Raw genomic sequence first — 20149 nt, forward strand, 5'->3', positions numbered from 1 at the left:
CTATGAAAATCCTTCATACATGTAAACACTCAGGTCTCTAGCTACCCATAGCTGTCCTATTCTGCCAGTGATTAAGGTAACATAGTGAAATCTAACTTTAAATCAACAGGGCTTTTCTTACAATGGATGTCAGTGTTCACAGCAGCTTCTAACTTACCTTGTGGCACTTCCCCCCACGCCCCCCGAACTCGCACACACACTCACAGAGTCCACTTTGAATCTGATAAATACTTGTGTGAAATAATCAAGAAAAGACCCTCCATTCAATAGATCCACCCTGTTTTCAGTCCCACTATTAAAGTAGGTCATTTATATCAACATTCTTGATGCTTTGCTGCATTTCTTTCTTCGTTAAAGAGGGGCTTGAGATTGCCCTGTGCGGTAGCCAGAGAAAAGTAACCACAACACTGCTATTGGTACGCTTGGGATATGCAGGATGTTCTCCCCTCTTCCTTAGTAAATAACTTACTCTTTAGCATCTCATATTACATGGTTAGGACAGATATTTGCACCTGCCCAACAAAGCCCTAACCTCTGGAAAACTAGAAGCAAGCAAAGTAAAGAATGGAGTATTTGTTTAAAAGATGACAGCAACAGAATCACAGTTTAGACCATCAATATTAAACAAGTTGAAAGCTGTATCTAAAACAGAACAGTTTGTACACTTTCTGAAATGCTGAATATTCAGGCAAGAAAAAAAGTTGATCAAAGCCACTGAGGAAACCAGACATTCTTCCCACTGTTGCTCACTGTTTCTGAAATCACTTCACCTGGTAAAGAGCTCCAAAGTCACAAAGCTCAAGCTAAAATGAGTACAATTCAGTTAGGACTCACCAGAAATATCATCACTATTACAATCAGAAATTGGTTCATGCTACTGTCCATGTTGTTTGCACTGAATTAGCCCGGCCTTACTGGAAGCCTGCCTTTCCAGAATGCTGCCAGACCCTTCCAACAAAAACAACCCAAGGAGCCCTAGCTAGCTCTCCCAATATACTGTCAATCCGTTGATATCTTTTGCCAACCACCACCAATGGGTACTTGGAAAAGGAGACTGATGTACAGTTGCTGTGTTTCTGACATTTACTCACCAAGAGCCTAACTCCAAATATGTCATTTGTTTGTTTTTGTTTCCAAATGATGTCTTCCTGAAACCCATTCTTTTAAGCTGACATCTGTTCCTTCACTGGATTGCATTACATGAAATGCCTGTGTATTTACCAATTACTCACACATGTATGGCTCACGAAGTTTTCCATGCAGAAGACAGAAGCTTTGAAAAAAAAAAACAACACACAAAACAAACCAACTAATGGGAAGTAGCATAGCGGTATTTCCAACACAGACTACTTTTCTCCTTTTTTTTTTTTTTTTTGAATAAATTTTCACCTGCAGTATGTTCAGATCACAACTGTGATCAAGTTTCTTATTGCTCTTTGGTTTGGCCCTTGAACAACTACTTCCTGTTAGAGTACATCTCAATACAAGAAATCAGCTGTTCTACTTCTTTTTTCCTTTTTAGTATTATTCATCACGGAAAGATTCCTTTTATTCTGGTGATAACTAGTCAAGTAAGTTTCCTCTATTAAAATGAAATCGAACCATTTTGACCATAATTTCCCCTTCAGAATAATTTATGAAGCAGTACTTCTTAGCCTTTTATTTGTATAAATTATACAACAACTATAGTTTTTTTTAGACAATGAGATGAGTCCGTATTTAGTACTTCAATCATCGTTCTCAGGGTTGGAAAAGTCTCTGATACTGATGGTAGGTTCTTGTAAGAAGGTGAAATACTGAAAAGAGGAGAAAAAAAGAAGATTATTTATCTTTTGCAGAGTTTTATGATTTACCTGGAAGTTAACACATTAGCTTATACTTCTCATCATCCCCTTCTCCAACAAATTTGGGACCTGAAGTCAAGAACCTGTTGCCCACAGCCAGCTCTTGCTTCTCATGACTCTTCACTCGCTATACAGAACAAAACCAATGACTGCACAGAAGAGGCTTCAGAAATGGCAGAAGTTAAAGCAAAATTTTATTGCTTTAAGTCTTCAAGCCTTACTTACCTTACCCACTATTATTCTTCTACCACAGACAAATTAGCTGCTCAGGTTAATTACCTTCATATTATTACTTCAAGTCCTTTGGGCTGTGGTTCTATGGATATTTTTCCCAGCATCAGGCAAAGCCAACTTTAGCATTTTCTCCACTCTAGCTCATTCCTCACCCATTATACATCTCTCATTTGAGCCAGCAATACTATCAGTGGGACTATGCTACAAAATGGTCTCGGTTAAAAATAAATTTTGGTTTTGGCAAGGTTACTTTTAACACAAATCAGTTACCTGATCTGGTTTGCTATGGATTCACACAAATTTCAGCAGTACAACTAAGAGGGTCAGAAACACATAGGTAGGGTTGAAATGACTTAAGCTGACTTTGCTCCCAAGACAGAAGTTCCCCTTTGGTAAAGATACGTCTTGGGGAAAAAAAAAAAAAAAAAAAAGACAACATGAACAGAGGATTAGGAAAGAAGTTGAGTATATAAATTGGGAGATTTACAGTAAAAAATTGTGGGAACCATAAATATTTTATATTTCCAAGACAACCAAGTCACAATATTTATGCAGACTACTTGCAATAAAAACCACAACTTGCTACACTGTAGTTTAAAAATGTCACTCCTTAATAAATGCCAAGTTTGACTGCATTTACATGTAGATTTTTAGCCCAAGTCTAACAAAGATGTCCTTGAGTCTTCTTAATAGCCCTCTTCATTTAGGAAGAGATTTTATAGTCTAGTGAAATTCACCAGGCTGAGAACCACTGGTAATTAAGTTAAACAACACTAATCAGTATGAGATATTCGGCGCTAACAGCAGCTGCAAAGTTCCTCAGGCGCTCAGAATAACTCAGGTTAGACCAGACCTCGGGAGGTCTGTGATCTAACATCCTGCTCAAAGCAAGGTCAACTGCAAAGTCAGACCAGGGTGTCAGGGCTTTATCCTGTCAGGTCTTGAAAATCTCCAGGGATGGAGACTGCACAGCCTCTCTGGGCAGCCTGCTCCGCTGCTTGACTACACTCAGGGTGAAAAGATTATGCTCAGTCTGAACCTCATTTCAACTCATGCACGTTGCCTTTTGTCCTGCCACCAAGCACTGCCTGGCTCCGTTTTCTCAACACTTACAGGTACTGCAAAGCTGCTGTTAGGTCAGGGTCTTCTCTTCTCCAGGCTGAACAAGCCCATCTCACTCTTGTTAAGGCATGTGCTCCAGCCCCCTGACCATCTCGGTGGCTCCCTACTGGATTTGCTCCTGTTTATCGTAGTCTTTTTACTGCAGCTGCCCCCAAACTGGATGCAGTATTCTAGGTGTGGTCTGAAGTGCTGAGTACCCCCCTAAATCTGATTCTCCAAACAGCTTTTTACCCATCTAGCTGTCCATTTGTCCAGACCATAATGTGCTATCTTGGTATGAGAGTATTGTGGGAGTCCTTGCTGAAGTAAAAATAAACAACATCAACTGCTCTCTTCTCATCCCCAAATCTAGTCGTTTTATCACAGAAAGCAATCATATTGGGTCACACAATGTTTAGTAAACCCATGTTGACTGTCCCCAGTCACCTTCTCCTTCATATACCCTGAAATGCTTTCCTAGAGGACCCACTTCATGACTTTCCCAGGGACTAGAGTGAGGCCAACCAGCCTATAATTTCCCTGAGTTGTCGTTTCTGGCCTTCTTGAAGACAGATTCAAGATTTCCTTTCCTGCAGTCACCAAGAATGTCCCCTGATGTGCACAACCTTTCAGAGATTATAGATGGCCTTGTAAGGACATCGGCCAGTTCTCTCAGCACCCTTTAAGTGTCTTGACCCTGAAGTGAAGGATACTAAAACTGGTTTTGTCTCTGGCCTGATTTTTAGATTTTGTATGGGGAATAACCACTAAGGGACAAATCAAACACACCAGGTTCATAATACTGACAAGGAATTAATGTGTTCCGTATTCAAAAATCAATTCATATGAAAATAAAAATTTTAAAGCATTATACAAGAGTCTTGCAGCTATACTAAGTAACATAATTCTGTATATTCAAAACTTCCATTTACTTTGAAAATACTTACTCTCCAAATTAAAATAGCACTAAAGGATAAGCAAATGACTTTTGATATACAGTTTGAAGAGATCCATAAGAATGGGGAAAAAAAACCCAAATTAAATCACCAGATTTACTAATGATAAAAAAACCACAATAATGAAAAGGCATATTTGACCACTGGACAAAATGAAGAAAATATTAACCTAAATAATTTTCTCAGAGGATAACACTCACATAACAATGTCTAGACTACTAACTACTCTGTTAGACTAGAAATAAACTACTGTGTGTGTAAATTCAAATCTTGTCTTATCAATTCCTAAACAGTCTTAAAAAATACACTGAATCATTTACTAAGCTCATAATTTCTAAGTAACATTTTTTAGTATAGGTTTAAATTTTACATATTAAGTCTTTTGTATTTTATTTCCCCACCCCCCATCTGAAGAAAAAAATTTACCTTTTCAGATTCATCCAGCTCCTTGCTATTTTGCTAAAAGCTTCAGACCCTGGTGCTGTCATTGCTTCAAAATCAACCAGCTGAAAATGCAACAAAATAAAAAAGATCTTAAGAAATTAGAGAAGTTTTAAGTTCCCTAATTTCAAGACCTTAATCCTCAAATATTCTTAACATATAAATTCAACTTTAAAAACATATCCTTTCTTCTGTGACAAAAATCCAGTTTTTTTTCTAATCTCTTAACAAGATGTTTGTACTAATGAGTCAGTGCCAGAAAATATTGACTGTCTTCATCCCTTTATTACAATGTCCCAATAAAATGGGGATATTTCTCATTTCTACATACTGTATTCTGCAAAATATTGTATCACATGATTGGTAGATTTATATTGGACTTTCCAGGCATTCTGTATTACTTCTTTCCACAGTGGGTTTTCAGACAAGTTTGATTACATATAGCCAAGAACTCTGTGCAACTTCGTATCTACAGCTGAAAATAAGTTTTCAGCAAAACAATGTTCACTCAAAAACATTGGTTCACTAGTACTGAAACATTTAAGGTGACACATTTGTGGTTCAGTGAACTTTGGCTGAATTCAAGGAAGGGTTCTGAGAGCATGCTACCTATATTCTTGGTAAGACAGCAGTAAGCTTACTAACTAGTCTGTGCCCAGACTACTTTGTTCCTCATCACCAGTTTGGAAGTCAGCACGCGTGCTAGGCACTAAAACTCTCTGTGGGTTTCCACACCCCACCACAACCAATACTGGAAGTTACATTGGCTGTGGCTACTGACTGACCTGTCAGGCAATAACAGGACTCTTGACTACTGGGTATCTTTGTCTTCAGAGTGGTCTGATAAGGCATGCTGTCATAAGCCTGGGACCAGAAATACCCTTCTAAGGAATCTGGCAAAAAAAAAAAAAATTAAAAAAATTTTAAAAAAAAATCCCAATTTCATTCAACTGGGGAAAACAATTTCTTCCAGCTGGTGAAAACTTTTCTAAAAAATGGCTTTGTTCCAATTCAAGCACTCTGTTTCAGGAAAAAACCTCAAATGTAAAAATGTCCCAAAAGCTTCCTGTAAGTCAGAAATCCTGCTTTTTAGTAATCCTGCAACTCTGCTTGCCTGCATTAAATCAGTCAGCAAAATGCACTACGCTATTAAGTCCTAAGAAGATGCATAAGAAAACCCACATAAGCCTTTTACCTTGGCTTGAACTCCCACAGAACGGTGCAGATATCAGCTTAGTGGCGTACTGAAAAGGAAGCTTTCTTGCTACTAAGCAAGTGCAGTTTGCTCCTAAAAGCTACTAGGAGTTCATTGGACTGAAAGGACAAACTTCATTGTTTTCAGGGCTTCCTAGAACAAAAGGGAAAGTCGCTCCTTCTTCAGTTATCCACGCAGGATATTTTCTTCAACAACTTTGATTCTCACTGGAATTCTCACTGATTCTTTTGACAACACATTAAAGAGACAGAGGTGCTCTCACTCCTTTCATGCTGAAAAGGTAACACAGCTAACAGACCAATAGTTGAATAAAGAAAGGGAAACCCTTTACTGAGCAAGGTGGTATAATATTCAAATGTAGTCACTTAAAAACTAGGACTTATTTTAAATTAAGCAGAATATAGAGGGGAAGGAGAAATCAAGAGAAGTTGCTAATACATTTCTACTTACCAAGCCCTAAATGCTCTGGAATACATTGAGAGCAAAGGCAGAAAAAGTCTGTTGTGTGCCAGATGAGTCACTAATTCTGCCCAAGTATTCTCAGAACCCTTCTCAAAGAAAGCTGGAAAGAGCAGCTCAGAACACTAGAAATGCTTCAGTTACATATTTGTAATTACTGTGGGACACAAACTGCTACAATTTGACTAACCAGAATTGCACATACCATCTCTAAATCTCACCTGCTGACAGAAGAGCAATGACATTTTCAAAACTCTCTCAGGCTGCAAGACACCATAGTATGCAGCTAACTCAGCACCAGTAAAGCAGCGTGCAATTTCTGTTCATTCTTACAGCTCCTTCCTCACATTTACAAGTATGACTTCCTCCATTAAGGCTGAACCAGTGTATTTTGATACTTGCCTTTCCTTTAGGGATTTTTCCTGATACTTCTTTTCCACTTGCCATTAGTGCTCCCATGATCACTGAATAAGCTATCACACTTAAAAAAAAAAAAAAATCAAGACCAAGAAAGTACAGTAAAAGTCTTTCCATAATGCTCTTTTTAGACTACAAAACAAATAGAATATAGTACTCTTTCATAGAAGGCTAGTAAAAATTACTGTGCTAGTTACTTTATTTTAGAAGTAAAAATAACCATGAAACACTTAAAAAGTGAAATCACTGTTACTTTCCAACACCACTGGAATGAAGTTATGATCCTATGGAATTTAACTACTGAAGAGCACTGTTTCTACAGTAGTCAGAATCATAATTTCAGACATGAGTTCTTAAGACTCCACAGTGCTGAAAACAAAGCAAACGCCTGTTCCCAAGAAGCTTAGCTGTAGCCCAGAAGAGTTTATGAACTCTACTGCAACAGAGCTAGAGGCACTGTAAAGTTGTTCAGTTACTTTAGGTTTTTTTAACTTAATTTTTTTTTGTTTTTTAAATTGGGAAACTCAGAATTTCTGTTAATTTTTACATTCTGTAAGATAAAGGCAAAGTCTGATTATAAAAATGATGTCTCAGGATTTTTTAAATTTTATTTTCTTCTGAACTGTGTTTAATAATAAGCTTAAAGATCTTAAGTGCTTGATGGGACAGAGATTCAGAATAGTCTTAGATGTAGCCAAGTTTGAATTAAACTAGAATTTCAGCTAAAGGGATCTGCGATGTGGGACTTTATTCTAGGGTTTCATGTGGTGATGCTAACAGTTGCAATAAATTACTAAAACAATATTTTAGTGTATTTTATTAAGTTATCTCAAAGTATATTTCATCTTAAATACACATTTTGGTAAAGCTTCTTGAGTGAAGTTGCAGTGGTGTAACATAACATGGATTAGGAACCCAAGCATTACAATTTAAAAATGACACTCTTAAATCTGTGAGCTGAAGTCTATAAATACAGACTACTCATCATTTTAAATATACATGCAGCTATGAATAGTTACCACCAGCATTAGAAACTAGCTTTTAAACCAGTACTAAGACAGTATCCATCGTCATGGCAGCACAAAATGAGAGACTGTGCAGGACACACAGCGCAACCCAGAGCTTTTTAGCTTTTTTTATGTTAGAAAATATATTAAGATACTGCAACACATGGACATTTTACAGTGTGTATCCAAGACAACAGACATGATGAAGACAATCACTTACCTAGAGCCTCTTGAAAGTGGCATTAAATTATAGAAGTAATAAACTAATGACAGGATCAAGTTGCAAACAGCATCTACTTCCTAAGCAAGAGGAAAAAAAAGTTAATTAAAGATAATTTAATAGAGAGGTAATACCATATAAAGGAACACATACTGGAAAGTCTTACAGTACTATGATTTTTTTCTTTAAAGAACCATTTCAAATGTGAAAAATGTCAAGCTAAGAAGTTGAAGTCTGATTAAGAGATGTTTAAGAAAATTGTTTTGTTATATCTTTAAAATTTAGGTGAAACAGTTCATCTACGCTGTGTTAAAGGATGAAAAATGGAAAGCACAAGCTCAGATGTCACAAGCTTAAATGTAGTCAGATTCTCACTGCAACACAAATCAACACAAACAAAATTCTAGTGCTTCTCATGAATTCGTGTTACTTCTCATCTTATGTGTAGCCATCATGAGCCAAATCCTGAGTAGTGCTTATAAGGATGATTAAACAGTGAACACAGACCCATGAGAAAAATAAAGAAAATAAGGGGAGGTGGGGGAGGAACACAATGTGATACTGAGAACTTGTCTGGACTCTCTCTGTTACTGCAGCAAAGCATAGCAAATTTTAAAGTAACAGATAGAATTATGGCAACTTCTTATGGTATTTTTCATAATTGGGTTTAAGCAAGTAGTCAATTTTATTACTTAAAATCTCCGTCAAAAATTATTAGAACAGTGACTGTTAAACAGAATATATAAAGACATAATAGAATTTTATCAAGGAATTCATCATTTCCATTAAACCTGCCTTACCCCCAGATCTGCAGACAGAATTAGAATTTTTCCTTTAGCTGTTAGATCCTTATATAGCGCATCTATTTCCGCATGATACAGCTGTGTTCTCTCTTCTGTTGTCTGAGTTTCTACCGAAAATAGTATGTTCCCCACTCTATCGAGTAGATGAAACAAAAAAGAAAGTAAGAAATTTTTTGAACAGAACTTGAAGCATAATCTAATATCCAGGGCAAGTTACAAGTATACTACAGTTAAATACCACATCATAACCTTTCTCCTATAATTTTTCCTTAAGCAGGAGATTATGTGCATTGCCCCCCTTTTAGTTTAAAAAAACCAAAACAAACCACACAACACTAAATTAAAAACTTTTTGTCACATTGTAAGTTTGTCTGAAAGAATACATAAAGATTGCTGTCTAATCACAGATGAAGTATTTCCACTGAAGAATACCTGACAAGCATTCTTGTTTCACTTAAAGTGTAGGTAAAAAATAAGAAATATGAAATTTTACAATATCTTCATGGGCTTGAGATTTTTGTATAGAATGTAAAGTGCAGTTTTGTTAACTTTTAAACTACCAAAATGGAATTCTTTTGGTATAAAAGCAGTTACAAACTATGGATCAAAACAGACTGACTGATACAGAACAGTTTGTGCAGAACAGAGTTAGACCATTCTACTGACACCAAAATATTTTCCCCCCAACAGTGAGGCTATATATTTAATGCCAATTCACTGTATATAGGTATATGGTTTAGAATGTAAAATTAAAAACCAAAAGATATATTAACATTTCAGAGAAGTTTGGCTTCCATGCCACTCATTGGAAGCACACAAGTTTTGGGAAAAATTCCAATGCATAGAATTTTAAATTTTAAATAAGCCAAAGTTCTTAGTTAGTAGTAGGACTGAGCTTCTGAGCTTCAGATTAATGCTCATTCTTCAGGAAGACAAGCAGCCAGTATCCATAAAGTGAGAAATTTACTATTTCACCCAAAGAGTGGCCCAAAGCCTCCTGATTGTATCCTCATACATTCAGGTACTAGCTAAATTGACATTTGCAGATAGAAGGTCTGCAAACATCTCAAAAATAAACATAAAAAAAGGCCAACAATCCAAATAGCAGAGAGTCTCTTCCATTCTTTGATCATAGACATTTCCATTCCATTCAGGACTTTTCAGTCACCACAACACACTAGGTCTCACAACAAGAAATGTATTTTGATATGGATAAAGTCCAAGATATTTGAGATTTTTTCCCGTTTAGGCATTTTATAATCTAAGATGAGCAACAAGGTCTCTCTTCACTTTATATGTTAGAGAATCATCTCAACTGGGCCTACTCCATCAGTGTTATCCCTATTCCCTCTTTGTTAGGGAACACAACAGGAATCAGAATTCCGCAAATGAAAGAATTTTTAGTTATTCACAAAAATGCCACTAGTGAAAAACAAAACCCGCTTTATGCAAGTAGAAATGGTATTTGAGAAGATTAATTGCTAATACTTCAGCATTACTTAATGTACCTGAACCCCTAAAAATAGCAAACATACTTATCTCCTGTTATTGTAATTGTGAATCCATCGTATTCTTTCCCTTGATCCTTGAGGCTGGGGACTTTTGTGTTCACAGTAAACCCATCTCTTGTTTTACTGTTAAACTGCTTTCAAAAGAAAAAAAAAAAAGAGTAACATCAGAATGAACAGAGACAGACTGCCTAGCTATTGTTTTGAAACACCTAAAATACATGGACCAGAAATGAAAATGGACAAACTGAGGGAACAGGACAACTACACCATTTCATTTATCCTTTATTTCGTATTGAATGGCAATCATAAATATTGAATGAGGCGCACTGACATTCAACTTTTATATTTGCTATATGTAAGCAGCAATGTTTATGTAAAGCAACTGTACAAAGCAGTCTGAGTTGTACGGATTTGTCCCCAAATTGCATGTTGATAGTAACCTTTTGGTGTAACTATGTAAATGCAAAAGCAGGAATTTGAGAGCCTGTTTTATGTTTACACTAAGAAGTAGCTGCATTAGTCCAAGTGTGGATTCCAGAATACAGCTCACAGCAACAATTTCTTAACTGTGATACAGTTTCAATTAACGTTTATCCTCATCAGAAGGAAAAATATCAAAGTTTAAGAATTTTACAAAGCTACATTATCTAAGCGTAATACTGTAGCCAAAGAGTTGTATAAACCAGACAAAACTGTATTTAAGTAAAGCCAAAAGCCCAGCATTTGACATACAACATTCCCAGCTACCCAAATAACTGAACTACATCAATATTAGCAAACATTCATTTTATACAGGGACTATTAATGACTATTATGCAATAGTGCTGAATGAATTACTCAAGCATTTATTTATTTTAAGATAGAACTTGTGATCCAGGATGTTTTGTTTAAAGAGCATCTGCATTTATTTTAAAGAAACAAATCTAAAAGCCTCTCATGACAGACAGCATTCCACTTTGATACAATTTGGAATGGGATACAGGAGACTCAAGCCAGAGCAAAATGTACAGGTTATGAAAACCAGGAAGAGTATTTGCTGCCAGTTGAGACATTTATTTTGAAATAAGTCATGTATAGTCCACTATGTTTATGTATTTTCATCATCCCCTTGGAGTAACCTATATTTTTAACTCCACTAATAGCATTTTTTCTGGCTTACAATTGAACAGCAGCCATATTAGGTGCTCTACAGGGCCCTATTTGCACATTCGTGTGTCAGTAGGGAACATTTAATTGTCTATCCACCCCAACATCTACTAGCTCTTCATCAGAAGTTTTTGTTTAGGTTCACTTAGTATCTACTTGGCTTCATCTTTCAAGGCCAAGAACAAGACAGTAATATAAAAAGGACCTCCAAAATTATGGTATGTTCTTTGAAGACACTTATATTAGTAATACATATTAAAAAAAGCCATATAAAAATTTAGTGCTTGAGCCATGTAGCTTCTGTAAAGATATCTGTAGAGCACAAGTGAGTGAGCACTACTACCGTGAACAAATCCAAACCCAGACAGTCTACCAGCAGCAGCAGCAATGTATCTTCAGAGAGCTCTGTTCTATGGCAATCTGTCAACTTTGCTTAGATACGAAACTGCAATGTGGACACACCCGATACGAAAGCGATGAGTTTGTCTCTACTTAGAATGACTGTTTCTTCCCAAATTTTATTCTATTCTAAATAAAATCCTGTCCAATCCTTTCAAATGAAATACTTTGTAACAGTGTTTCCCCAAACTCAAATACTTGCACACTGCTCATCCTAGATTAATTTGGGGGAGTGGGGGGAGAGAGGGAAGACCTTTTACTTAAACCCAGCTCAAGCCTTATTACTTAAGTTGAGATAAGAGTATAAGTAATTTTGCACGTCATATATCCAAAGCCTTTCTATGAAGACCACCACCAGCAAGAAGAAAACCTGCAGGTTTCCCCACTCCTTTTCTGACAGACTTCCAATGCACAAGAATGTAAACCAAGATTTCCTTTCAGATTAGCTATCAGTCACTGAAGGCAACTATTCCCCCTGCCAGCCCCACCATGTACTGACCTGCACCAATGCACCTAAGATAAAAAGAGCTTCCATGTTCCCCATCTTTCAGACTCACATCTTCAATTTTTTCCTTCATACTGTACAGGCATACTGTGAGCCCGTTATGGTGGATCTGACCACAGACCCTCCCGGTTGATAAGGCTGGCTTCGAAGAATTGCAAACATTTTGTCTTCCCATCATTTCTTTACCAATTCACAGTTAGGCCAAGCCTTTCAAATATACATCACACATCTGCGTATATCAAAGGGAAGGTCATACCCTACATATGCAGGTTTGAAATAACCTGAGTTAGTGTTTCCGGTTATTCATTTTAAGCTTATACATAATGGTTATATTCTGAGGAACTGGATATCTCCCAGAACACATTCTATTATTTTTATAATCTTTTGAAGTTTTTATTTAATTTACCTTCATTATGGGAAGAAGATCTTCTACTTTATGTACCTTTTCCAAGGCTTCTCGAACCTCTAATAGTCCTTTTGGATTATTAGCACTGGAAAAAAAAATTAAATATGGAATCGCAGTGGTTGAACACATGTAGCATTTCTGGAAATCCATCTAGCTTTAACCTAATTAGCCATAGTGGAATGAGTTATTTAATTATTTCTTTGCTGAAAATCAGTTTCTTCATTCATACTCTCCTATTCTTCAAAAAGCAATTTCCTCCTATATCAGCTCAGCTTATTTTTTTCAGTTTCAAACCTCAACTTCAAACTTTGCTGTTGGCCACTCTAAGCACTGAACAGTGTTTGCATGAGTGCACATGGGCAGGGGGTTGTTGATGACGAAAGATGGAAGAATAGAGTTAATGTTAGAAATACTCTTCTCAAAATATATGCATCTGTGTAGCCTCAAAAGTGTGTAAATACTACAGATGCAGGCACAGCTGGACCTTGAAGAAACCTACTGAACTACTGCTCTAGTATTTATTAATTACTGTACACCCAGATTTTAAGAACAGAATTATTTTAAAAATCACAGCACAAATTGTTCTGGTTTAAGTTCAAATGCTGCTGGCTCACCCTAAACAAACTTGCTCCCAATAGAGCCAGACTTCCCAGTTACTACAGAACTTGCGTATCTTCAGCAACTATCACAAATTTTCTAAAACTTAAATGTTTTCAACTGTCGTATTTTCTGCACTTTCATTTTTTTATATTTAAGTAGCATAATGAGATTGAAAAACAGAACTCTAATAAATGTTACCAGGCCAACGAAAAATTAGAGTGTTTAAAGCTAAAAGAGTTTCTTAATTTTTAATGTTATCAGAACACTGTTGCTACAAATGAGCCACAGGTGGGGAAGACATTTTACTCATAAAGAACTGATCAAAGTTTTAAATAGATGCCAACATCAATTTTCAGATTACTTTTAGTCACATTCTTTCATTCAAGATTCTACAACTGTCTTCTGTTCCAGGACAAAGTCTACCAACCTATCTATGTAACAGGTAGTAAAGATTCTCTGCTCCTTTACAACTACTTGTCAAACACCAGTTTCAATTAAAATTACCTTCCATATCTTCTTTTCTCTTTTTTCCTCACTCCTACTATTTCATAAATTAATCTCAATATTCAGAGAAACTGTACACTATTCTACCAGGAAGAAACCCAACGTCTTTAATAAATCATATTTTTAGAAAGAATTGAGATGCACTCATGCCAAAACTGTGGATACAAATTCAACACTGTTATTACTTTCTAGGTATACTGTAATTCACAATGTTTCTTCCTATTAGTTTAAGTTTCTTTACATGGCAATGAATAGGATTTTGCATTTCCAATAGAAAATAAGACAATTATAGATACCAAGAAAACTAGAACTTACTGAAATTAAGAAAATATCCCTCAGACTTTCTCAAATGAATATTATGTAGATTTCAAATCAGTATTACCAGGGGAGTAAGGCAGGGAAAAAAAATATATCAGTAGTTTACCCATGATAAACAAGGATCCTATCTTTGATAAAATGAAGAATTTTCTCAAAATATTCCAGGTACCGCATGTTAATGACCTGTCCCCTACAAAGAAAAGAAAAGGTTTTTTAAAGTCTTGTTTTTCAATCCAACATTTCAGGGCTAAGACACAAATATTACTCATTAATATTTGACAGAATTTTATCCACAAATGTTTTGTAAATTAAAGGATGAACTAGAGGGTTGTCTGATAAGGTCAATTGCCCATCCCCCATTTTGAATATAGATTCCGTAGTGAACTTGCAAAAGCTCACACATCATTAAGTGGTGGTGTTCTTTGATAAAACCACATTTCATGCGATTTCCCCATTTTCAGCGTGCCCATGTCCAGTAAATCTTATCTATATGATAATTATCAATTTGTACAAGGATATAATCTTTCTTAGACAGTTATTTACACTCATAGATATTGCAGAACTAGGAGAGTTCAATCTGCACATTGATTTACTTTGAGAACCAACACTCTCCAGTTTATGTAGTTGCCAATGTATATGCTGATCTGCTTTGACAGTCCACATACATTTTTCTTTATTCACCTATGCCCCTCTATATTGAAGTAATTTTGCTTTGACTCCTAACAGTTACAAGTAGTAACTGTTAAACAAAAATATCAAAAAGGTGTTGTTTTTTCCCCTGGGACTACTAAGGAAAAAAATGTATGTTAAAAACTTGGTAGAAATCTGCTAGGATTATAACCACTCTGAGAAGAAAAATTACATACCATTATTGCATTTGTAGGAGTCCTTCCTCTTCTCCCAGTCTACAAAACAAGATTTTATAAAGCAAACGTTATCGCTCTCTGTGGAAGCAAAACCACTGTCAATCACAGGAAGGTGTGTACACCTAGCTTTTTTTCACACTCTAAGTGATTTTTGGCAGCTTAAGTCCCTGTCTAATGTCTCATTCAACAGTCTCACACTTTAGTAGGCCTAGTCTCAGAATAATGGCAGAATCAGTCTTTAAAAACTGAATTAGAACACATATACATATCTGCACATAGGAAAGGGAGGTAGGGAAAGCAGAAGGATGAAGACAATCTATATACATAATTTGCCCTTGTTGTACGTCCCATCATTTTCCATCTGTATTAAAAAAATATCTGTACAACAGGCAGAAGCATGTCAGTATAAGGAACTGGATTTTCCCTTAGTGGTATCTTGGAAAATACATCCAAGCCAGACCTATCATTCCGTAAGGCAATCTAGAAGCAGTAGTACCAAGAAAAGACTTTTGGTGGGTGGTCAGAAGTGCTTTGTGTTTATTCCCACTCTTTCGCCTTGTTTAATAAACACTAACACCAAGAATTCAAAACTAGCAGTGTTCCAGACAGTGCCTTCATTTTTTTTTATAAGAATATTGAGTATATAATTAATGTTTAGCTGATCCCAAATCCTTGTTTTGCCTATGAAAATAACTTAAGCTTTCAAAAACATTTTCTCTACTTTAAATGAAACTTGGTAGCTTTGATCATTTAAGGCAGAAAGGAGAAAAGCTGAAGTCACACTTGTCTATAGACCCATGAAGTAGTAGTGACAGCCAATATACTTTCATCTGGAGAATGCTAAGATCTGGAAGTCTATCAAACATTGTGAAGGGCAAGATGTTTCTTACACACCTTTAACAAAAGGTCCCCAAATTGATTTAAAACAAACAAAGTTTTTGTTTTCTGACACTCCCCAAACATTTTGCCACTCTGGAAAACAATCTTTAATTCAGCAGTCACTGAATGCTAGTGCCTCCACGCCAAGACTCATTTGACAGGAATCACTGAACAATAATGGACTTTAAATGCAAAGAATTCTAAGTAAAGAAAAAAGTTATGTTAACAGATATCTAATCCAAATATTTTTGCACACAGAAATTACTGGTGTACAATTTAGACCAAACAAAATCTAGACGTATCTTGAGCTCATCATGACTAGATCTGTTATGAATACTAAAAGAACACCCAACTGCTATTGTTACACTTATTTGACTGAACAGCTTGTATCTTTGTATATTTAATAACCATGAAGGCTGCCATTTGTCAGCCTAAATAAATCTACTGTTACACTTGGTTTTCAGGTAGCCATGCTATTGGAAGAATTCAGCCTTAGTCATACAGTTATGACAATAACTTTCAAATCATAAATCAAATATAAAGCAATGTATGTCTTGCTGAAAAACAGTCAAAAAACCATAAATTGATCTCAATTATCAACAAAAAGGTATTAGCTCTGTAGCCTATTAATATCTTCAATGAGCAGCCATTTTACAGTTGAGTAATGCAAAAAAGAGATTATATACATCTGTATAATCCATTAAGAGTAACTGTCACTTAGAAATCATAATGGACTAGAACATGCTTCAAAAGTAAAATAAAATATATTTTAAAAAACCCCTATTACCACTTAATATATTACTTCTTTTATCCCTCACCTCATGTGCAATCATCAGGAGGGAATCCAAAAGCAGAAACAAATCACTACGGAAAGCTGACCTATGAAACAGCTATGACTTGGGATGCAGAATGATCAAACAAGGAGGAGTTTCCAGAATCAAAAAGGATGCAATCACCATCCAGTACTAAAGTATGATCAACTCCTAAGGCAGGGGGTGCTTAGGCTGCTTTGAATCTATTGTTCCTTCCAAACAAGCACCAAATCAATAATTTTCAGAGAACCACTACCTAGCTATCAAAAAAGCATGACCAAAATGCTGATGAGATCCCCAAAAGCCAAGGCTGAGCCAAAACCAAAAGGTTAGAATTAGATTCACAGTGGGCCTACCATTCTGAACGTTCATGAAGCTTATTTTAGATTACTGTAAAATCACCAAAACAACTAGAACAGTAAATCATGAGTTTTGCTAGCATTCTCTAATGAGAGAAAGACAAGTAAAGTACTTTGGCCAGTGAAAAAGAGTTGCTGACACAGGGATCCAGTGCAGGGACACATTTCCCCAGATAAAATGTTCAATGTTATTTTCAGCATGGTAATCAAGTGTTGTTGCATGAATCCCCTTCTGTGAGCACAGATCACCTAGAAGTTAAGCTTTTACTCTCCCATTTAAAATAAAACCAGGAAGAAACAGATGAAGTATGGAACGCATCCTTGTCTCAAAGTACAGATGGTTGTGGTTTCTGCTGCATCGTATGTGTGAGAAGAGAGAAATGCAGCAGTGGCAAAGTGGACAGAGCCTGAAGCCCAAATGTAACACTTGGCTTGAGGGAAGAAAGAAGCCTGAGCACAAGACTGTTCAAGAAGCAGCACATCCTGCAAGGCAACTACTGATCTGCAGTGGAGTTTAACTCTACATTGTAACCACTCCCTAAAGTAAAGGGGAGGCTGCTAGGGTCCATTCCACTGAGTGGAAGGAAGAACGTCGACAAATTCTTGTTAGCCTCTATGTGTACATTGGAATATCACTGTTTTTCTCTGCCTGAAACAATTCTTGAGAAGGCTTTGCCTCCCTTACCCTCATTTTTCCACACGGCTTCTCAAAAAAGAAAGAAATAGATACAAAAGCAGAACGATAGATCAAAGATTCAATACTTCCCATGATGGGGGTGGGGGAAGGAAATAAGATGAAACCTGGCTAGATATTTACTTACACAAACACACTCTGCTCCTGTGATTGACAGTGATGTTGCCACATTGAGTCTCACACTTCTACCACTTCATGGGAGGTAGCACTGACATGACTACAATACTGAGTCTTGCAGCATGGGAGAAGATGGAACGTACAACAGTGGTTGAATCTCTTAAATTTTACCTTTGTTTGAAACTGCAACTGTTACCTTTCACAGGTTACTTATTTTCTCATTTTTGCCTTACTTTGGCCTGCTCTGAAAACAACTAAAAGAACTATGCTTTTCCTCTCTATTGTAAATTGGTATTACAGCCAATAGAACAGCATCGTTTCATTACTGCTGCTACTATCTTTGAGAAGCAGCGTTTGCAAAAATTACAACTGTGATGAACTTTACCCTAAATGTAGAAATTAGATTATTTGGGAATTAAAAACAGCACGTAAAAATATGCATCTTCTGGATCCTAGTTAGATCTTGCTATAACTCAGTTCTACAACTAAAATTCAGGAAGACGAAGAAATGTCATGAGGGAAAATTTGAGGTAAACAAACCCCAAATGTTCCATTAGAAAATATAAAATACAAAACAATAAGCACATATACATTCAATACTATAATATGCTGTTTCATGAACAGCTAGTAAGTTTTGGTACAATCCTTTAGTGTGGGGGGGAAGGCTGTTGGGTAAAACTCTCATACCTGATTAAGTTAATGTGATTATTGAAGCCTCTGCTAAGGCTTCGGGCAGGCATTTGGTCCAACCAAAGCACAGGCTGGTCAGGGTCAGCTATCCTACAAAGACAAAGGACATTAATATTGGCACACATTTCACTCCACGTAATATTTTTAAATGAGCTTTGTTCACACACAGAATAATTTTAGGCAAAAGCTAGAATTCAGAGATCACAAAAAGAACTTTTTATTGAAACACATGTACGGTTTTCATAAGAAAAAAATAAACTCATAAGCATTTTATGTTACTGGCGTTTCTTAGTTTTTGTTAGCCTAAGCTGCAATGCATCCTATGGTCTTTCACAGCTTTGCCTCAACCAGAAAATGCTATTCCCAACTCTTCACCTCTTCTAAAAAAGAAGAAAAATGGAGTATTTTCAGAAGCGCACTCCTTGTACCTAAACCATCCTTCTCTTTTATCAGAACACTTTATAGTTACAGTGCGGTAGCAACTGTTCATTTTCTCCTCTGTGACTTCAGCCCTTTGGTTAACTGAAGCATGCACCATTATTATAACCAACATAAGGCTTGTTCTCTCTCTTCTTTGACTATTACCTTCGCCACTTCACAGCAATATCGAACATATCTCTCCACTGCATCAGTCTGGTTTTCCCATTCATCCGAACTTTTGAGTTTGCCCAAGTCCGCTGCACAGCTTGCATTACTTCTAGAGTGGCCAGTCCCATTGCTGGGGGTGGGAGAGGAGGAGAGAGGGACAAACAACAACAAAACCAGAAAGCCAATTAGAGCCAAACACTCATTTTTGTACAGACAGGAAAATTGAAGCAGGAAAGGGATGTATTTACAGGAAAAGAATTGCCAACATCAATAAAATCTGGGAGAACATGATTTCCAGTCCCCAATTAGGTTGAGAAACTGCTGACATAATGATTATTTTCATTTTAAACTTTTTATCTGATTTCAAAGGAACAGAGCATAAAACTAACTTGCAGATAGCAAAGGTATAGCATTAAATTATCACCACCTTGATTATTTTTTTCCATTCAAATTTACAGAGCATTTTCACTATACCTCTATGTATTCTTTTATTTGGAAGAAATCCTGGCGTCTCATACTGCATCATGGAACCCAGATGATCAGCTACACATATGAGTTCTTGCACATCAGGCTTATAGGTTTCAAAATTCTGAAATAACACATCTCTTACAGAGGAGAAAAACATGCATCAGACATAACTTGGCAACAAAAGTCCTGAAAGTTGTAAACCACAGATTTGTTTGTCTGATAATCAATACCATTTGTGTGAGAAATACTTAAAAGTAGTATAAACAACACTCATTCCTCCTCCCACCCCACTGAACATACACAGTACATGGCAGTTACACTCAATACCTAAAATGAAATCCTGGTCTTACGGAATTCAATGGCTGATCTTATTACTGTCACAACCAGTATTTCACCTTCAGACTTGCTCGTAATGATACCAAATAAAGTTCACAGATAATACATTATCCTTCAATGTTACACTCAACCCTGAGGAACTTTAACACTAAGTAAGAAAAGAATATGTATAGAAACCAGAAGCCTTATTCTGTAACTTCTCCCTTAATTCTGTAAAAGCTTCTTGTGCTAAAGAGGTGGATTCTATTCCATA

General features: G+C 36.4%; 1 protein-coding gene across 5 annotated transcripts in view; it reads right to left on the bottom strand.

Moving 5' to 3' along the window:
- Positions 1–1645: 1645 nt before the first annotated feature.
- TTC13 (tetratricopeptide repeat domain 13) overlaps positions 1646–20149 on the bottom strand; it is a 42138-nt gene continuing 23634 nt past the window's right edge. For 2 of the 5 annotated variants that reach the window (XM_030036024.2, XM_030036027.2), the window contains exons 13-23: positions 19567–19697; positions 19090–19222; positions 18502–18594; positions 14194–14277; positions 12666–12750; positions 10234–10343; positions 8696–8831; positions 7896–7975; positions 6654–6732; positions 4562–4641; positions 1646–1796 (exon numbers count right to left, since the gene is read on the bottom strand). In XM_030036024.2, coding sequence (XP_029891884.1) covers positions 1673–1796; positions 4562–4641; positions 6654–6732; positions 7896–7975; positions 8696–8831; positions 10234–10343; positions 12666–12750; positions 14194–14277; positions 18502–18594; positions 19090–19222; positions 19567–19697 — 1135 coding nt within the window. In that variant the 3' untranslated portion in view covers positions 1646–1672. Of the gene's footprint in view, positions 1797–4561; positions 4642–5361; positions 5470–6653; positions 6733–7895; positions 7976–8695; positions 8832–10233; positions 10344–12665; positions 12751–14193; positions 14278–18501; positions 18595–19089; positions 19223–19566; positions 19698–20149 lie in introns of all 5 variants that reach the window. The other 3 variants (XR_003926426.2, XM_030036025.1, XM_030036026.1) reach the window with 3 other exon arrangements.

Source organism: Aquila chrysaetos, chromosome 13, assembly GCF_900496995.4.
Source record: "Aquila chrysaetos chrysaetos chromosome 13, bAquChr1.4, whole genome shotgun sequence".
In the NCBI taxonomy this organism is placed as follows: Eukaryota; Metazoa; Chordata; class Aves; order Accipitriformes; family Accipitridae; genus Aquila; species Aquila chrysaetos.